General features: G+C 36.1%; 3 protein-coding genes and 1 pseudogene across 6 annotated transcripts; all 4 read left to right on the top strand.

Moving 5' to 3' along the window:
* Positions 1–1807: 1807 nt before the first annotated feature.
* On the top strand, positions 1808–5391 carry LOC130730262 (probable glycosyltransferase At5g03795). Its single transcript, XM_057582213.1, has 4 exons — positions 1808–2339; positions 3468–3715; positions 3874–4222; positions 4509–5391. The coding sequence occupies exons 1-4, from the start codon at positions 2025–2027 to the stop codon at positions 5178–5180; spliced, it is 1584 nt and encodes a 527-aa protein (XP_057438196.1). The 5' UTR covers positions 1808–2024; the 3' UTR covers positions 5181–5391.
* Positions 5392–7944: 2553 nt separating this feature from the next.
* On the top strand, positions 7945–8638 carry LOC130724101 (L10-interacting MYB domain-containing protein-like; annotated as a pseudogene).
* Positions 8639–9310: 672 nt separating this feature from the next.
* LOC130730261 (probable glycosyltransferase At5g03795) lies at positions 9311–12088 on the top strand. The gene is made up of 4 exons (XM_057582212.1): positions 9311–9970; positions 10404–10645; positions 10881–11229; positions 11330–12088. Exons 1-4 carry the CDS (start codon positions 9557–9559, stop codon positions 11996–11998), a joined length of 1674 nt encoding a protein of 557 aa, XP_057438195.1. The 5' UTR covers positions 9311–9556; the 3' UTR covers positions 11999–12088.
* A 1860-nt stretch (positions 12089–13948) lies between these two features.
* On the top strand, positions 13949–19170 carry LOC130730260 (probable glycosyltransferase At5g03795). Of its 4 annotated transcripts, none has more exons than XR_009016292.1 (4): positions 13949–14643; positions 15664–15905; positions 16144–16824; positions 18288–18419. XR_009016292.1 is itself a non-coding variant. In XM_057582211.1 (4 exons), exons 1-4 carry the CDS (start codon positions 14224–14226, stop codon positions 18957–18959), a joined length of 1503 nt encoding a protein of 500 aa, XP_057438194.1. In that variant the 5' UTR covers positions 13953–14223; the 3' UTR covers positions 18960–19170. The 4 variants fall into 4 exon arrangements, 1 of the variants encoding a protein (XP_057438194.1); XR_009016290.1 differs by having other exon boundaries at positions 13950–14643; positions 16144–17945; positions 18288–18427; XR_009016291.1 differs by lacking the exon at positions 18288–18419 and adding an exon at positions 16916–18281 and having other exon boundaries at positions 13950–14643.
* The last annotated feature ends 222 nt before the right edge of the window (positions 19171–19392 follow it).

The following is a 19392-nucleotide window of genomic DNA, read 5'->3' as shown; positions in this document are numbered from 1 at the left end:
AAGCCGTTAAGAAACCTTATGGAAGGACTTTCGAGATCATGGTTGTCACTAGCTAAGCAACCTCGTGTGCTTGTTAGTAAGTCAGTCGTCATTCGAGATGCTATTGATCCTAAGTAAATCATCTTGTCTGTCCTGTTTTGTACTCACTTAGTTGCGAGACTTTTGAACTGAATGAGATGCTATTGAGCCTTTTAGCCCTTTAGGCGGAATAAATATTATATCTTAAATATGTTTAGTTTTAAATTTAAAAATCCAGATGGAACCTTCTATTATTTGCAAATTAACTTCCTTGACAGATGTTATTTTCTAGTAAAGTTTGAAAAGTGATGGTAATATCAACCATTTTATCTGAAACACCAAAATTAGAAATGATTTTCTGCTGCGTATTAGTCTCAAAGTGACCCTTTTACCCTTTCTAACAATAACGTCAGTACTGTATAGTGTATACTCATATAAAACAAGATGTTTGTACCTCATTTTGTGCATCGGTTCAGTTTATATTTTGAGAAAAGGATCATCATTTTAAAGAAAATACTAGTAACATTTTTGGAACACATTTGTCCTTTTCTCTTTTGTTCCACAGTTTCATAGCTCATGCCTTTTTCTGCCATTAATTGGTTACTTGAAAAACAAAACCTTGGACCCAACCCAATATGCCTAAAACGGTGAAGTTGTTGCTGAAACATGTATGCATTTAAAAAAGGAAATTATTTTGAACCAAAAATAGAAAAAAGGAAATTCTTGCTCTTCACCTCTCACTACCGCTCATGAAATAAATAGATGGCGGCATGCTTAAGACACGAACATTACCTTCAACAATGGTCTGAAGAAAAGTACAAAAAGGTTAAAATACCATTTTACCCCTTCTTGGAGTTTCTTTTTTCCTTCTTAATTTTTCTTATAGAACAAGTAATTGGAATTATAAAAGCTGGTACACACAAACACATTTACTCTAATTTGACTTTAGAAAATAATAGAGCAATTAAATGACAATTCATATAAGTATAAACTAGTCAATTTAGAAGGCTACTCCAAGTTAAGCCAGGAGAAAAACTTTGAATTCTCTTTCTCTTGTATGTTTCGAACATACATGATTTTTTGTGTGGATGAGCATATATGAAAATTATTATACATTAACTAAATCCTTAATCATAATTGATTGAATGATTAAGACATATTAACTGTTAATTGAAAACATTATTAAAATTTATCCAATAATTACGTTGAACATTTAATTAAGTATGTGTATATCATTTATATTCACGTAGAATTTGTCAATTTATGTCCATGTCATATGAGAAGAGCAAACAGCCCCACACAACACATATTATTTTCATGGCTCAAACGACACCTCATAAGGAAGAAGAAGGACCTAAACGACACGTGGGGACCAATAAAAAAAAAATAAAAAAACGTGCTGACTAGAAACTCTGTCAAAAAAAATACTAGGACATTTTAAGTGTATGAAAATTGACCAAAAAAAAAGTGTATGAAAGTGATTAGACAACCAAGTGCCTAGCAGCCATCCATCCGTGCAAGTTGTTAAGGTTCGATTCTCAACTATTGTGAATGGAAAAAGACTCTTTACCCAATTTCGATTGCTCAATGCACTATGTAGAGCAACATATAATCTCATGATTATCAGCTGTGATGATACATCGGTTAAGATAAGTGTATGGTTGGGTAATTGATAACTAAGAGAAGAAGGCAAGGGTAAAATGGGAAATGCAGAAAGTTGCATGCAAGTACACGGAGTTTGAGAGCGAAGTATGAAGACGCTTGGCCTCACCCCTGAGAATTGCAAGTTGTAACTATTTATTACCAACATTTTCTCCTTCTTCTTAATTCCTTTCTACTCTGTTTCTACTTCCTCTGTTTCTCTCTCTGTTTTTTCCTCTCTATAAAACAAAAACAGAGCCATGTTTGGTTTCTGCCACCACCAACAATAGGTAGAGAGAAAATTTTCACCTCCTTAATTAGAATTCTGAACTTGTGGGGTTCAAGAATAATAAGCTACTCCTACTATGGGTGGTGATAGTTGGAATTTTTCTTCCATGAAACTTTTGTTGTTCATGGTGCCTCTTATACTTGTTGGAGGGTTTATTTCTTTGAAGGGTCCTACCCCATCAAGTTGGGTTGTTTCTCCGAACCCACCTCTATTATGGAGTTCGGTTACTCCTTCTTCATCAAACGGTGGCGGTGGTGGTGGTGTGACCAGTGTGGTGATGGCTGTGGATCTTAATGAGAAAGAGAAAGCTATTTCTGACAACAGTAACTTCAATCAGTCCTCTACTCCTCCACTGTCAATTCAGGCCATAGAAGAAACACCTCAACCATCTGTAAGAGCTTTGCTTTTGAGTTTTTTTTTTTTGATTTTGTCCTTTAATTAATTTGGGATGGTGAGTCAATAGGATTAGAACATGTGGGGAATGATGTTGAAGCAAGCTTCTTACATGGATTTTGAAAAAAAAATCTCATATTTATTCATCATGATCAAGAATTAAAGAATGTAATTAAAGCCATTGATGTTTCTTTTAATTTCCTTCCCTCTTGCTGATGATTGACCAAGAGAAAGAATATTTCCCATTTGCTTGAATTTTGCAGGAAAATGATCGAGAGTATTAAATAGTACATTGACATTAATTTCTTTGGAGAATATGAAAAAAAAATAAAAATTGTCACATAGTTCATTGTTTGTGTTTTCAAACATGAATTTTTTAATCCGAACGAAATTATATAATCATAAATATTAGTAGTATCATTCAACAGGGCCTTTCAACCTACATATAAGTATATACTTATTTTACATTCATACTTTTGAGTCAATTTCGCTTTGAGAAATGGAAGACTTGCTTGTCACCTTGTAATTGTTGCCTTAATGTAGTGATCCAAGGAAAAAAATAATACTGATTTCAGAGTTAAATTTTCTGATAACTCTTTCCCGATGTGAAACAGTGACTTTGAAATTAAGCAAAGAAATGTGATCCCACTCTACCCTCGGGTTCTCCAATTTCTTAATTAGTTTAAAATTTGCAATTTGTCAGTAAGACTTTTTTTGGAAAGAATTTTGTTGGTAAAACTTAAAATAATAATAATTAATTATTACTATTTCAGGAGAGGATCATTGATATTTGTTTCTTAGTTTTCCATTTATTATTCTTGGACCATTTTCACTCTACATTATTCTTAGTCCATATTCTGTACATTAACCGCTGCACAAGAATCAAATGATATTGAAAGACTTGGGCATTTAAAAAAAAAGTAGGTGTCATTTTCGTTTTCAAAGAGGAGAAAAGACAAGAAAGGTTAAACTAAGAGTATCGCAGGTTTCATTACTTACTATATTATTATTGGGTTTTAAGTAGCAACTAGTTAGGTAGATCATTCCAACATAATTCAAGTTAACATCTGAGTGTTTTATGAGTTCAAATAAATATTGATGACCCACCTTTTTAATATTTCACTAGTTCAATGATGAAGAAGGTCTCAATGTCTCCAAAAATTTGCCCAACATGGCCCCTGTGATCAATGAATCTTATGTTGCTCCAGAGAGACCAAAGAAGCTAATTAGAAAGTACAGCATATTGGATAGAACCGAAGCGGGCCTACTACAAGCTCGAGCCGCAATCAGAGAAGCAAGAAATGGGAACCAAACACAAGACAAGGACTATGTTCCAGTAGGACCAATGTATTATAATGCTAATGCATTTCACAGGTAATTACTGATGCAACACTGTTCAATTTTGCATTGAGTTTTGACAATCTGCATTTATCTTATCAAGTTAAATTCTGCATGAGTCTAACTTCTAACCAATTAATAAGTGATTAGGCCTGACCAATTTTTTCAATAAACCTTATGTATACTTTTGACAGGAGCTACTTAGAAATGGAGAAACAGTTTAAGGTATTTGTCTATGAAGAAGGAGAGCTACCAGTTTTCCATAATGGACCTTGCAGAAGCATATACTCATCTGAGGGAAATTTCATCCATGCTATGGAGATGAATGGCCATTTCAGAACAAGAGATCCTGATAAAGCACATGTTTTTTTCCTTCCATTTAGTGTAACAAATATGGTCAAATATGTCTATATACCTGACTCTCATGATTTTGGACCTATAAAGAAAACTGTGAAGGACTATCTCAATCTCATTGCTGAGAGATATCCCTTTTGGAATAGAAGCCTTGGAGCTGATCACTTCATGCTCTCTTGCCATGATTGGGTAATTAAATTGATCACTATTACTAATGATCCTTGCATTGTTTTTTTTTTGAAAGATGCATTGTTGATTTAAGGGACAAATTCCTATCTCGTTTTCGTGTTCCACCGATTATATTTTGTCATGTCAATTAAAAACTACCATTCCAAGTTGGTAACCAACTCACCCGTGTTATTTAAGTGACATGTCAAAGTTTCATCGGTAGGACAGGAAAATGGAATAGAAGATTTTCATCTCTTGTACTTACTAATGCAATTTTGTACAATTTTTTTTTATTCTTCTATTTCAGGGGCCAGTGGCTTCACAATCTGTTCCAGACTTGTACAAGAATTCAATTCGTGTTCTCTGCAATGCTAACACAACTGAAGGATTCAAGCCTGGAAAGGATGTTTCTTTTCCAGAAATCAATATTCAAACCGGTGGTTCAATAGCCAGTTTGGTTGGAGGTCCATCTGCATCAAAGCGTTCGGTTTTGGCTTTCTTTGCTGGTGGGCTTCATGGGCCTATTAGGCCACCTCTTCTTGAGCATTGGGAAAACAAAGATGAAGACATGCAGGTTCACCAGTACCTTCCAAAGGGTATTTCCTACTATGACATGTTGAGGAAGAGCAAGTTCTGCCTTTGCCCAAGTGGTTATGAGGTTGCAAGCCCAAGACTGGTGGAAGCTATCTACACAGGTTGTGTCCCAGTGCTCATGTCAGATTCTTATGTTCCTCCATTCAGTGATGTGTTGAATTGGAAATCATTCTCCCTTGAGGTTTCAGTGAAGGACATTCCTAGGTTGAAGGAAATTCTTTTGAGTGTTACTCCAAGGCAGTATATAAGAATGCAGAGAAGAGTGGGACAAATTAGGAGACATTTTGAGGTACATTCTCCTCCTAGAAGATTTGACATGTTCCACATGGTCCTTCATTCGGTATGGCTTAGAAGATTGAACTTCAGAATCCACGATGATCAATAATACTATACAAATTATTTTCAAGTTAATTTCAGTTTGGCTTATATCAGATGGTGTGAGTCTTTTTTCTTTTTCCTGTATAAAATTGTTACAACAAAAAACAAGGCAATCAAGCCTTTTAGCCTAGGGGTAGGTGTGTGTTGGCTACATGGAAAAAATTGTCGGAGGCAAAATAGATTTTTAAAAATGAATGTTTCAGATTCTTGATGTTTCACACTCTTTTTTCCTCACATAAATTATACAGATTCAGTTGAAAATAACCAAAGCCTTTTGGGAACACATTTGTCTTTTCCTCCTTGGCTACTTGAAAAGCAAAACCATGGACCCAACCCTATTTTTTCGATATGCCTAAAACGGTGAAGTTGGTGGTGAAATATGTAAGCATTTAAGAAAAGGAAATTCCTGCACATATCTTCACCTCTTACTACTACCGCTCATCAAAATAAATACCATCCATAAACACTGTTCTTAGGGAAATTACAAAAACTTATAATACCATTTTGCCCCCCTCCTTGGATTGTAATACAGATTCATATAACGATAATTCATTGAAGTAATCAGAACTGGTCAATATTAGACTGCTTCTAGATGAGCCAACAACAAAATCTTTCAATACTCATCATCTCTTGTATGTTCTGTGGAAATAATTGTTATACCAGCACCACAAAAATAAATAACTGTTATTATTAACTGAAATCCGTAATTACAATCTATTAATTAATTAATTAAAAGATGAAGATATATAAAATAATAATTTTTAAATTTGTTCTTCTAAAAACTGAACTTACAACACCTATTATCTTCGTGTGGTGGTAGTAGGCTAAATGTTTTAGCTGCGATGAAGAGGACTACGGCGGAACGTTCTTGCAAAAGATAGTTTGACGCTCAAATCAATTTTTGGATAAGAAAGAATCTCAATGTCTAAAAAGTTAGTAGTTAGTAGAGTGAGTAATGTCTGGGTAAATGTACAACAAAATATGTATTTATGAGCAACTATGACCGTACGTGGTTTCTATGACTTGAGGTCTTTAGGAAACCTTGATGAAAGTCTTACGAAATAATAGTTGTTTTAAGATAACTTTGCACTGTTTCATTTAATGTGTCGGCCGCATCCGCTCTGCTAATGTTTGGAAGAGATGTTCCTTAACTCAGTTGACATCTCGACTAGCCACTTGGTTGTAAAACCTTTGACTCGCGCTAAGATAGACTTACCGTTAAGTTAGTGTGTGTTTGGTTGTGAGTCTCGAACGTGGATCTGAAGCTGAAAATCGGATCTGAGGCTGTAACGTGGATCATTGATGTAAAATTGATGTTTGACTACTCGCGTCTGAGAACCGGATCAAGGAGGGAACGTGGATCTGGCTGAAGCATCCTATACCAGCTTCTCCATCCATCAAACGTGAATCTCTGAAACCATGTCAATACCAAATCTTAAACTTTTGAAACCTTTCCCTTTGTGCCCCTTTTCCCTTCATCCACTGTCATGGTTAGATTTTTCCACTGCCAATCGATCCTCTGAAGAAGGGCTTGCAATTCCATGCCAATCGAAGAAGAACGTGGTTAGATTGTTCTCTCTGTTTTTGGTGGCTGTAATCAAGGGAAAGGAAAACAAAGTTGCAATGTGGGAATAATAAATTTCTCACCGATGTGGGACTAACAAAAATAAAAAATCATAATTGACATGGACATGGTTGAAGGGGTATGCTGGTATCGCACATTGGGGAGCTTTGTTGCAAATTCAAGCTGTTTCTCACTAGCATCCGTGGCTATGACATTCTGGTATAGTTCAGCTAACTGAAAATACCAATTACTTTTGGTCAGAGAATAAGCAATCCTGAAAATTGACAAATTAAGAAGCACTCCTTATACCACTATAGAAGCGAGCATACACATGTAAATTCAATGTTACAATTCATAACTTGACTCAGATTGATGATATCACCGACATGTAAATTCACATGTAAATTCATAACTTCATTGCCATATATATTAATGATATCACCGACTTGTTTCTTATAAACTATGTAAAAAAGCATAATATTTATTGCACATACAGTAGAATATTTATTATATAGCACTTCATCGGATTGAAAAAAAAAAAGCAGGTCATTAGATCAGAGTAGTTACTGCACACAGGAGAATATAAATGAACTCTAAATTTCTACCAACCTAATTATTAAGTTCAACTACACTTACCAACCAAAATTTACTGGATTTCCTTACTTCCTTCATTTGTTCTTTTCTGAAGCTTATTTTTGCTGTGAAGTTTTCTGTTGGTGTGGCTGAATCCTGCTGCTAGTGTGTGCCATGTAAGTTCTTACTTCTTCTCATATTTCCATTCCCATTTCATTTGCTGTTTAAGTCACATGCTACTGATATGTCTTATTTTAATTTCTTAGTTCTACAAAAAAATTTGTTAGTTGAACGAATGGCTGGTCCCAAAATTTGGCTAGTCCTCAAAGCTTCATTTGATGGTCCCCATATTATGTTTAAACATGTTAAAAAAGTGTGATTTTTGAATATTTTGTTTCATTCTTGTCTATCAAACAAATATTCTAGGCAAAACAAAATACAACATATGTAAAAGAATATAATATATACAACGTAATAATCTTTCTCTATATATTCTTTTTATTTTCCCTTTCTTGCTGGTAGAGGAGAAAAGGTTTTTCTAGATCTCTTTAAAAATGACAATAGTAGCTTGAGATTTTTATAAAGATTTTATGTGCAGTTTATGATATTTGTAATGTCCTATGTATATAGTAACATGAGTACTTCTAAAATACCAAAAGCTTCTTGGGACGTTCAAGTGACTGGATATTTCGTCCAAGCATGCTTGGTTCAAGTTGCTAATGGAGAACACCAAGGTACCAGCTTTACTAAAAAGGGGTGGATAGGAATTGAAAAGCAATTTAATGAGTTAAGTGGAAGGAACTATAACAAGGATAAGTTGAAAAATAAGTATGATAATTTGAGAAGGGAATGACGAACATGGTATAAAGTATGTGGCAAAGAAACTGGCGTAGGATGGGATCATGTGAAACACAACTTTGATGCACCAGATGAGTGGTGGGAGTAGAAGATCATGGTATGTAATGATGGTATTTGTGAAAATTGCAAGTCTAAAATTTATATTTAGTGTTTTCCTGTTATAACTAGACTATTGGAACATGTAGGAAAACCCCAATTATGAAAAACTTAGGGAGAAGGGACTTCCATTTGCTCATGACTTGACTATACTTTACAAAGATGTTGTGGCAACTAGCGAGCATGCATGGGCACCCTCATCAGGGGTAATGCCTAATGGGGTTCAAGATGCTAGTGATGGATACCGCCCATCCTTAGAAAATCTTTGCCCTAGTAGAGAGGAAGGCTCAGCTGATAGTGAAGATGATAGTGTTGGAGCAACAGATGGTTTAGCTGGTATTAATTTAAATAGTTCACAAGGAAATGTGAGTTAAGGAGTTGAGAGTCAAAGGACTGGAGAGAAGAGAAAGAGAATTATTGAATTTAAATTTTAAATTAATTCATACTAATATAAAGTTCAAAAAAATGGTGCAAGCCTTATATAATGATTTAAGTATTCATACCCCTTTTAGTCATTACACACTCAAAAGCAATTCTAATCAAAGATATTCAAACAAAATTTTCTTACTAAAATCATGTTCTTGTAACTGTATCCAAACATAAATCACGTCACTCAAACTCACGTTTACCGGATCCAATTTTGCCAGATCCACTTCTGACCAAATCCAATTCTGCTAACGCTCATCCAAACACACACTTATATAGACTCTGATACCATGTCAAACAACCAATTATCTCATTAATTTTGAGCTGTTGGGTAAGGGTTAAATGAATGATTTTATATTAATCGTAGAATCTTGACAATTTAAGTCCATTTCATATGAGAATTGCAAAACGATATTTTGAACCAAAACTACACGTGTTAAGCAAGAGAAAGTCCAGTATGACACATGCAGACGAGTTAAAAGATTGCCCGCTAGAATATATGACAAAAATACGGGGCCATTATGAAAGTGATTGGACAACAACAAAGTGTCCCAGTGGGTGTGGTCATTGATGAATAAAAGAAGAGTGCAAGGGTCAAAACGAAAATACAGAAAGTTGCATGCAAATACACGGATTTTGACAGCAAAGTGTAGTGAAAGTGAAGAAACCATTGCATTTATTACCAACATTTCTCATTCCCTGTACTTTGTTGTATGCCAACAATATGACAAACCTCTCTGTTTTTACTCCTCTGTTTCTCTCTCTGTTTCTTTCTGTGCTATAAGCAGAGAGAAGATACCTGATACCTCCTTACTTTGCAATTCTGACAGAGTTGTGGGGTTCAAGATTAAGAAGTTACTCCAATTATGGGTGGTGAATATTGGAATCTTTGTTGTTCATGGAGGGGTACTTCAAGTTCAAGTTCAGGGTCATTTTCATCCATGAAGCTCTTGCTTTTCATGGTGCCTCTTGTATTTGTTGCTGGGCTAATTTGTGTTAAGGGTCCTAACCCCTCAAGTTGGGTTCATACAAGGAAACCACCTCTCTTGTTAAACTCTGTTACTCCCTCTGCTTCAAACAGTGGTGGTGGTGGTGTGAGCACTATGGAATTGGAGGTCCCACCTGTGAAACAGAAAGAAGGGTTAGTGATGGAAGCAGCTGTGGATCTTCAAGGGAAAGAGGAGAAAGCTATCCCTGATGACAACACTGCCTTGAATCAGTCCTTTACTTCCACACTTTCAGTTCAGGACATAGCAGTAACACCTCCTGATCAACCTTCTGTAAGAGCTTATTTTCCTTTTAATTATGTCCTTTCCTTTTTGATTCTATCTTCTTAAAGTCTATGTCATATGTGGGGAGGGGATAAAAGTAGTAAAAACCAGTAGTTCCCATATACCATTTTCATTCTACAATATTCTTAATCCAAATTTTGTACTTTCCCCCCTGCACAAGAAAAAAATGATCATGACAGATTTTACTTAAAATAAATTGTTGTTATTGTTGTTTTTGTTGTTTTCCAGGGGGAGAAAAAGACTGGAAAGGTTAAATTATTTTCTAATGTTTTATTACTAATTTACTATGTTGGGTTTTCAGTAGCAACTTGTTAGTTAGGTAGCTAGATCATCCTAATTTCTAAAATCATTGAACTTAACATCCGAGTATTAAGAGTTCAAATAAATATTGATGACCCATTGTTTTTCTTTTTTCTACTAGTTCAAAGATGAAGAAGGTCTCAATGTCTCCCAAAATTGGCCCAATATAGACCCTGTGAATGAACCTTATGTTCCATCAGGGAAACAAAAGCAGAAGAGAAAGTACAGCATCTTAGATAGAACCGAAGTTGGCTTACTACAAGCTAGAGCTGCAATAAGAGAAGCAAGAAATGGGAACCAAACACAAGATGTGGACTATGTTCCTGTTGGACCAATGTATCATAAAGCTAATGCATTTCACAGGTAATGAAGAATGCAACACTGCTTTATTTTCTCACTACACATCTTGCTAGTATCTAATATAGTAGTACACCTGTTCAATCTTGTATTGAGAGTTCACAATTGGCAATGATCAAGTTCTGTAAGATTGTAACTTCCTACAAATTAATAAGTGAATAGGCCTCACCAATTATTTCAGAATGAGAAGCACAATAAGTAAAACATGTTACTAACACGCAGAACCTTGGACTTTCGACAGGAGTTACTTAGAAATGGAGAAACAGTTCAAGGTATATGTCTACGAGGAAGGGGAGCCTCCATTTTTTCACAATGGACCTTGCAGGGGTGTATATTCATCAGAGGGAAATTTTATCCATGCTATGGAGATGAATGAACATTTCAGAACAAGAGATCCTGAGAAAGCACATATATTTTTCCTTCCTTTTAGTGTAACAAATATGATCCGATATGTCTATGTACCTGTCTCTCATGATCGTAGCCCCATACAAAAAATTGTGAAAGACTATGTCAATGTCATTGCTCTAAGACACCCCTTTTGGAATAGAAGCCTAGGAGCTGATCATTTCATGCTTTCTTGCCATGATTGGGTAAATAGATCATTCTTACTTCTTCTTGATTTTGAAGGCACAAATACTTACTAAGGACTATATTGTAAGAAATTTTGTCTTTTTGATTCTTCTATTTCAGGGTCCAATGGCTTCAAAGGCTGTTCCTAACTTGTACAAGAAATCGGTCCGCGTTCTATGCAATGCTAACACATCTGAAGGATTCAAGCCTGGAACAGATGTTTCTTTTCCAGAAATGAATCTTCGAACCGGTTCAATCGCTGGTTTGGTAGGTGGGCCATCTGCATCTAAGCGTTCAGTTTTGGCTTTCTTTGCTGGGAGGCTTCATGGGCCTATTAGGCCACCTCTTCTTGATCATTGGGAAAACAAAGATGATGATATCCAGGTTTACAGGTCCCTTCCAAAGGGTGTAACCTACTATGACATGCTGAGGAAGAGCAAGTTCTGCCTTTGCCCAAGTGGGTATGAGGTTGCAAGCCCCAGGGTGGTGGAGGCTATATACACAGGTTGTGTCCCAGTGCTCATGTCAGATTCTTATGTTCCACCATTCAGTGATGTGTTGAATTGGAAATCATTCTCCCTTGAGGTTTCAGTGAAAGACATTCCTAGATTGAAGGAAATTCTGTTGAGTGTTACTCCAAGACAGTATATAAGAATGCAGAGAAGAGTGAGACAGATTAGGAGACACTTTGAGTTAAATTTTCCTCCCAAGCGATTTGATGTGTTTCATATGATCCTTCATTCTGTGTGGCTAAGGAGATTGAACTTCAGAGTCCATGATGATGAATAACATGTATTATGACTACTATTGACTTAAAATAAGTTTGTTCAACTTAATAAGAGAGTGATCTCTTATAAAGAGAGACTTTTCCTTCCTTAACCATCTTCTTAGAGTTATGCAATAAAACAGAAAAACATTCCATATTTCTGTTCCAACAGTAGCCTTACACATAGGCCATAGCCAAAGTTTTATAGTACATGTCTGGTATTAAATGGCTACATGAAAAGCAAAACCTTTGGACCCAAACCAATTAATATATGCCTAAAACGGTGAAGTTTGTTGCTGAAATATGTAAGCATTTAAGAAAAGGAAAATCCTGCATGTCTTCACCTCTTACTACCGCTCATCAATATAAATAGCTTCAACCCTGTTCTAAAGGAATTTACAAAGCATTAAAATACCAATTTCGCCCCTCCTTGGATTGTACTAATGCACATTCATAGAACGACAACTAATCATAGAAGTAAGAACTGGTCAATAGCTTCGAGCTGGAAGTAATTGTGTTATTCCAGCACCACAAAAATAAATAATTGTTATTATTAACTAAATCTGTAATCACAATACACCACGACGGGTAGCTAGTTGCCAATACAAGACTAATTAAGGGTGTGGCAAAAGTTCTTGGGTAATTGGGTTCAATTATACACAATACATTCAGTGGAAGGAAAAACAATCTTCATTAAATGATAATTTTAATAATCATGCTGAACATGTAATTACCCATGGTCTTATTTCGAATAATTTATTTGAGCTTAATGTTTATATTAGTCTTCAAGAGATTTTGCATAAATATCTTATATTCTAGGCTTAAATATGTTTTTGGTCCCTCTAAAATTAGGGTCTTTTGGTTTAGGCTCCTCTAAATATTTTCTTTTCGTATACACCCTTATTTTGAAAATAATATGGAGGGATAAGCCCCTGCCGTTACCTTTGCCTAACGGACGCAGACGTGCATATTTTAGGGACCTAAACCAAGGAACCATAATTTTAGAGGGACTTAAACCAAACAACCATGATTTTAAAGGACCTAAAACTCAATTTTTACCATGTCTTAGGTCTCTAAAATCAAGATTCTTTGGTTTAGGTCCCTCCAAACGATGTACGTTGACGGCAGAGGTTGAAACCTTAGTATTATTTTGCACTTAGGGGTGTATACCAAAAAACCTATTTAGAAGGGCCTAAACCAAAAAACTCTAATTTTAGAGGGACCAAAAACATATTTAAGCTTATATTCTATTTACAAAATGTTTTGAACTTATTTTCATTGGCCGGTGAATAAGAATGTATGTTTATCTACAACCTATTTTTAGTTATTTAAAAATTTTCTAAAATTAGTTTTTTTTGGTACAACTAAAGCTAATGAATAGACACTTGTGCATGTGATAACGTCTATTGTACGTTTTTTATGTTAACGTAGAATTTTGTCAATTTATGTATATTTCATAAGAAGAGCAACTGGCCCTGCACAATTGCAAAATTAATTTTAGTCCCAAAATGACCCGTCTTAAACAAGAGGAGGTCCCAAACGACACATGCGAACGAATAAAAAACTTGTTCGCTAGAATATGATCTGACTAAAATACGGGACCATTTATTAATTAGATGAAAGTGATTGGACAACACAGTGGATGGAGTCGTTGAAAATAAAACAAGAATGGAAGGGTAAAAAACGAAAATACAGAAAGGTAAATGCAAATACAAAGATTTTCTTTTTACAAAATGGAATAGAAAGAGTTAAAAGAAAACACATTCAAATTATCGGATAGAGCGTCACTGACATGCTAAGTAGATTAGCAAAAGCTCACTCATCATGGATATATATCAGGAGATATCTATGAGGAGTTTTGTCCACCAAATAAAATTTTATTACACGCAGATAATTCAAACCCTTGAGTGTGACTGTACTAGAAGATGAGAGTTAAACCGAAACCCGGAAGATTGAGTTACTTGCATGCAAATTAAATATACGGATTTTGACAGCAAGGTGGAGTGGACTCATTTATTACCAACATTTCTCCTTCCTCTTATTCCTTCTACTTAGTTGTACGTGCCAACAATAACAAACCTCTCTGATTTCTACTCCTCTGTTTTTCTCTCTGTCTTTTATTTCTCTATAAAACAAAACAGTGCTATGTTTGGTTTCTGCCCCCACATATAGATAGAGAGAAAATATTTACTCACGTGTTTTGGAATTCTGAACTTGTGGGGTTCAAGATTAACAAGCTACTCCTCTCATGGGTGGTGAAGGTTGGAATCTTTGTAGTAGGGGTACTTCAAGTTCAAGTTCAGGGATATTTTCATCCATGAAGCTCTTGCTTTTCATGTTGCCTCTTGTACTTGTTGCTGCACTAATTTGTGTAAAGGGTCCTAACCCCTCAAGTTGGTTTCTAGTTACTACCAACCCACCTCTCTTATTAAACTCTGTTATTCCCTCTGCTTCAAAAAATGGTAGTGGTGGTGGTGTGAGCACTATGGAATTGGAGGTCCCACCTGTGAAACAGAAAGAAGGGTTAGTGATGGAAGGAGCTGTGGATCTTATAGGGGAAAAGAAGAAAGCTATCCCTGATGATAACACTGCCTTCAATCAGTCCTTTACTTCCCAAGTTTCAGTTCAGGATCAGGACATAGCAGGAACACCTCCTGAACCACCTGCTGTAAGAGCTTACTTTTCTTTTAATTATGTACTTTAATTATGTCCTTTCTTTTTGGATTGTATCTTCTTAAAGTCTATGTCACATGTGGGGAGGGGAATCAAGGGATATATATAAAGTAGTAAATTAGTAATGTTGAAGCTTCTTAGATGGATTTTTGCAAATAAATATCACATGATTATTAATGTACAAACAAGATAAAAGAAGGAACTCATCACAAGAGACAGAATCTCAAACCTTTTCTTCAAGTTTCCAGGAAATTAGAGGACGAAAATAATATTACACACATTGATAAAAATAAAAGGATTTTGTTACATACTGATTTTTCTTTTCAACTTTAATTGTCAATTTTGGTCTACGCATTGCATTTATATCTACATATAGAGTGTTTTACCTGATTCATATTCTCAAGTCAATTTTGTTGAGTGAAATGGAGGATTTGAACTATAACGTTTTATTCCCTAGGTAATGAGATTAATTTCCTCGAAACTCATAAATTACATAATTACATTAAGTGAGTAGACATATCCGAATAAATATTCTTCATACTCACCACATAACTCTGAACTAAATACTTAAAGAGTTCAGTTATTTATCAGTTATGTTAAACTTGTTGGTTTTGAACTATTCTTGGACCACCTTTGCTGGAGATTATGAACCAAATAATAAAGAAATAAAAAATGATTGCGTGTAATTCTTAGAGAAAATAATGCGAATTTTTTAATTCTTATATGGTGCCACCCGGGATTTTTCGGATTTTCTTCTTTCATTTAGTATTTCCCTTCTTAGACTATTTCCACTCTACATTATTCAAGTCCATATTGTGTACTTTGACCCCCTTCACAAGAAACAATGATTATGAAATATTTTATTTAAAACAAATTGGACGTTTTCGAAGAGGGAAAAAGACAGGAAGGAAAGGTTAAATTATTTTCTCATGTTTCATTCCAATTTCTAACATCATTGACATCTGAGTATTTATGAGATTGTGTAAATATTGATGACCCATCGTTTTTATACCAGAACAAAAATGAAGAAGGTTTCAATGTCTCCAAAAATTTGCCTAACATGGCCCCTGAGAATGAATCTTATGTTCCTCCAGAGAGACCAAAGCAGCAGAGGAAGTATAGCATCTTAGATAGAACAGAAGCTGGGCTACTACAAGCTAGAGCTGCAATAAGAGAAGCAAGAAATGGGAACCAAACACAAGATATGGACTATGTTCCTGTTGGACCAATGTATCATAAAGCTAATGCATTTCACAGGTAACAAATAATGCAACACTACTTTATTCTCTCATTACACATCTTGCTAGTATCTAATATAGCAGTACCCCTGTTCAATTTGGCGGTATTGAGATTCACAATTGGCAATAATCAAGTTCTGTAAGATTGTAACTTCCAACCAATTAATGAGTGAATAGGCCTCACCAATTTTTTCAATACCAGAAGCACAATAAATAAAACATATAGCTAACATACACAAAACCTTGTACTTTTTCAGAAGTTACTTAGAAATGGAGAAACAGTTCAAGGTATTTGTCTATGAAGAAGGGGAGGTACCAATTTTCCATAATGGACCTTGCAGAAGCATATATTCATCAGAGGGAAATTTCATCAATGCTATTGACATGAATGACCATTTCAGAACAAGGGATCCTGAAAAAGCACACGTATTTTTCCTTCCTTTCAGTATAACAAATATGGTCCAATATCTCTATGTACCTGATTCTCTTGATCGTAGCCCCATACAAAAAACTGTGAAGGACTATGTCAATCTCATTGTTCAAAGATACCCCTTTTGGAACAGAAGCCTAGGAGCTGATCACTTCATGCTTTCTTGCCATCAGGGGCGGACCCACAGCCAAGTCAGGGGTTCAGATGAACCCCCTGAAAAAAAGAAAAATTCTACTTACCCCCTGTTATGTTTTTTTTTTGAACCCCCTGAGAAATTTAATTTGCACCCAGACCCCAACTTACTCCTCTCTCTCACACACACTCACAGAGTCACAGACTCACGCTCTCACCCTCTCACGATTCACGCTCACCACGCCCTCACTCTCTCGCATTCTCACTAGGTCATCAAGATTCAAACACGCACGACACGGCGCATCACCACCGGCCACCACCACGCCACGCCACCACCGTCCACCAGTCCAGCCGCCCCTCTGCGGCTCTACCCTAGGTATGACCCCTCATGGAACCAGATGCACTCCGTGGATGTGTTCTGTTGTTGATTTTTCTGGGTTTCTTCTGGTTATTTTCTGGGTTTGCAGGTGCTGGAGTTGTTGGGTTTCAATCTAGGATGGTGGATATGGGATTTGCAGATCTGGATGGTTACTGTTATGGGTGTATTTGGGAGGTTTGGGTTTGAAGTAGAAGGTTAATTCTTGGGGCTACTTGTGGCTCATTGGGGTAGCTATGGGGGTTGTGGTTTTTTTTTTGCTGCAGTTGCAAAACCACAGCGAAGCACCTGTAATTGATGAATTACTTTGTCAAATGCATCCCTTTCATTTTTTCAATGCAGGACCTAGAACCAAATAAGCATGTGTTAAATGAATTTTTAGATTTGATTTGAATTGTTCAAGAACAATTTCAAGTTTCAACGATGGGTGATGAAAAATTGTGGACAGTGGGTGGTTGAATTTGGTTTTTAATTCAGCAGGTGAAACTGTGAGTTGTGTTCTTCCATAATTAATTAGATAATTTCAAGGGTGATGGTATTTTCAAGGGTGGTAATTGTAATCCAGCGGAAGTATTTGAAAAGAGTAAATAGAGGGCATGGGAGTGGTTGCGGGCCAGGGATAAGGATTTCCTACATGCTTTTGGAGAATGGTATTGCGTGTATTGCTGATGAGTTGAGGATGATATTGCTGCAGCAGGAAGGAAATTTTTAATCTGATTAATGAGTGATATGGTTTTGATGTTATTGGAAAGGTCAAAGGAGTAGTAAGGTAAGGTATGAATAGATGCAGCGTGTTTAAATGCTGGGAGACTCTGGCATCTGAATTTCAATTGGCATGGTGCGGACTAGAAGTGCATCTTGGAATTCATGAAGCTTTGTTATACATTGTTGGGATTCATTAGCGATATTGGGGGCATGGTCTTGATAACAATATGATATGTGGCTTTTAATTGTGAGGATCTATGTGAGAAGAAGGTTGATAGTTTTGCAGGGTTCATTCTTGGGCATTTGGCAGAGTTGCGTCAGCTTAATTGGTTGGTGAATTTCCATGGCTAAAATTGCTGGTGTTAGGAATCAGCTTTGGCATTTGAAGATAGTCTAGACTATAGTACTCCTTGGAGGTATCTCTATGGCTTAAGTAATTTAGTACTCTTTTTAGTGGTGTATAATAAATCAGTCCTTCTATTCTAGTCTATTGTAGTGGGATTGATTAATTTAATTTCACTTTTGATGACAAAAAAAAAGTGTGCTTGTAGTCTTCATTTAATTACATTTTTATCGATTTACTCATTTGAAAAATTTGAACCCCCTGACCCCGGGGTCCTGGATCCGCCACTGCTTGCCATGATTGGGTACATAGATAACTAGTGTTACTTATGCATAAATCACAACCCCTTCATTGTTGATTTAAGAAAGACTCATACTAAGTACATATATTTGTCTTTGTAATCCTTCTATTTCAGGGGCCTATGGCTTCAAAGGCTGTTCCTAACTTGTACAAGAATTCGATTCGTGTTCTCTGCAATGCTAACACAACTGAAGGATTCAAGCCTGGAAAGGATGTTTCTTTTCCAGAAATCAATATTCTAACCGGTGGTTCAATAGCCAGTTTGGTTGGAGGTACATCGGCATCAAAGCGTTCGGTTTTGGCTTTCTTTGCTGGTGGGCTTCATGGGCCTATTAGGCCTGCACTTCTTGAGCATTGGGAAAACAAAGATGAAGACATGCAGGTTCACAAGTACCTTCCAAAGGGTGTTTCCTACTATGACATGTTGAGAAAGAGCAAGTTCTGCCTTTGCCCAAGTGGTTATGAGGTTGCAAGCCCAAGAGTGGTGGAAGCTATCTACACAGGTTGTGTCCCAGTACTCATGTCAAATTCTTATGTTCCTCCATTCAGTGATGTCTTGAATTGGAAATCATTCTCCCTTGAGGTTTCAGTGAAGGACATTCCTAGGTTGAAGGAAATTCTTTTGAGTGTTACTCCAAGGCAGTATATAAGAATGCAGAGAAGAGTGGGACAAATTAGGAGACACTTTGAGGTACATTCTCCTCCTAGGAGATTTGACATGTTCCACATGGTCCTTCATTCTGTATGGCTTAGAAGATTGAACTTCAGAATCCACGATGATCAATAACACCACACAAATTATTTTCAAGTTAATTTCAGGTTGGCTTATATCAGATGGTGTGATTATTTTTTCTTGTCCTGTATAAAATTGTTACAACAAAAAAACAAGGCAATCAAATCAAGCCTTTTAGGGGTAGGTGTGTGTTGGCTACATGGATAAAATTGTCATAGGGATAAAAGTTTTTTAATAATGAATGTTTCAGATTCTTGATGTTTCACACTCTTGTATCACATAAATTAACCAAGCCTTTTGGGAACACATTTGTCTTTTACTCTTTGGCTACTTGAAAAGCAAAACCTTGGACCCAACCCAAATATGCCTAAAACGGTGAAGTAGGTGGTGAAATATGTAAGCATTTAAGAATGGGAAATTCATGCACATGTCTTCACCTCTTACTACCTCTCATCAAAATAAATACCATCAACCCTGTTCTAAAGCA

This window comes from Lotus japonicus, chromosome 1 (genome assembly GCF_012489685.1).
Source record: "Lotus japonicus ecotype B-129 chromosome 1, LjGifu_v1.2".
NCBI classification, from domain to species: Eukaryota; Viridiplantae; Streptophyta; class Magnoliopsida; order Fabales; family Fabaceae; genus Lotus; species Lotus japonicus.
This window is presented reverse-complemented; position numbering and strand designations above follow the sequence as displayed.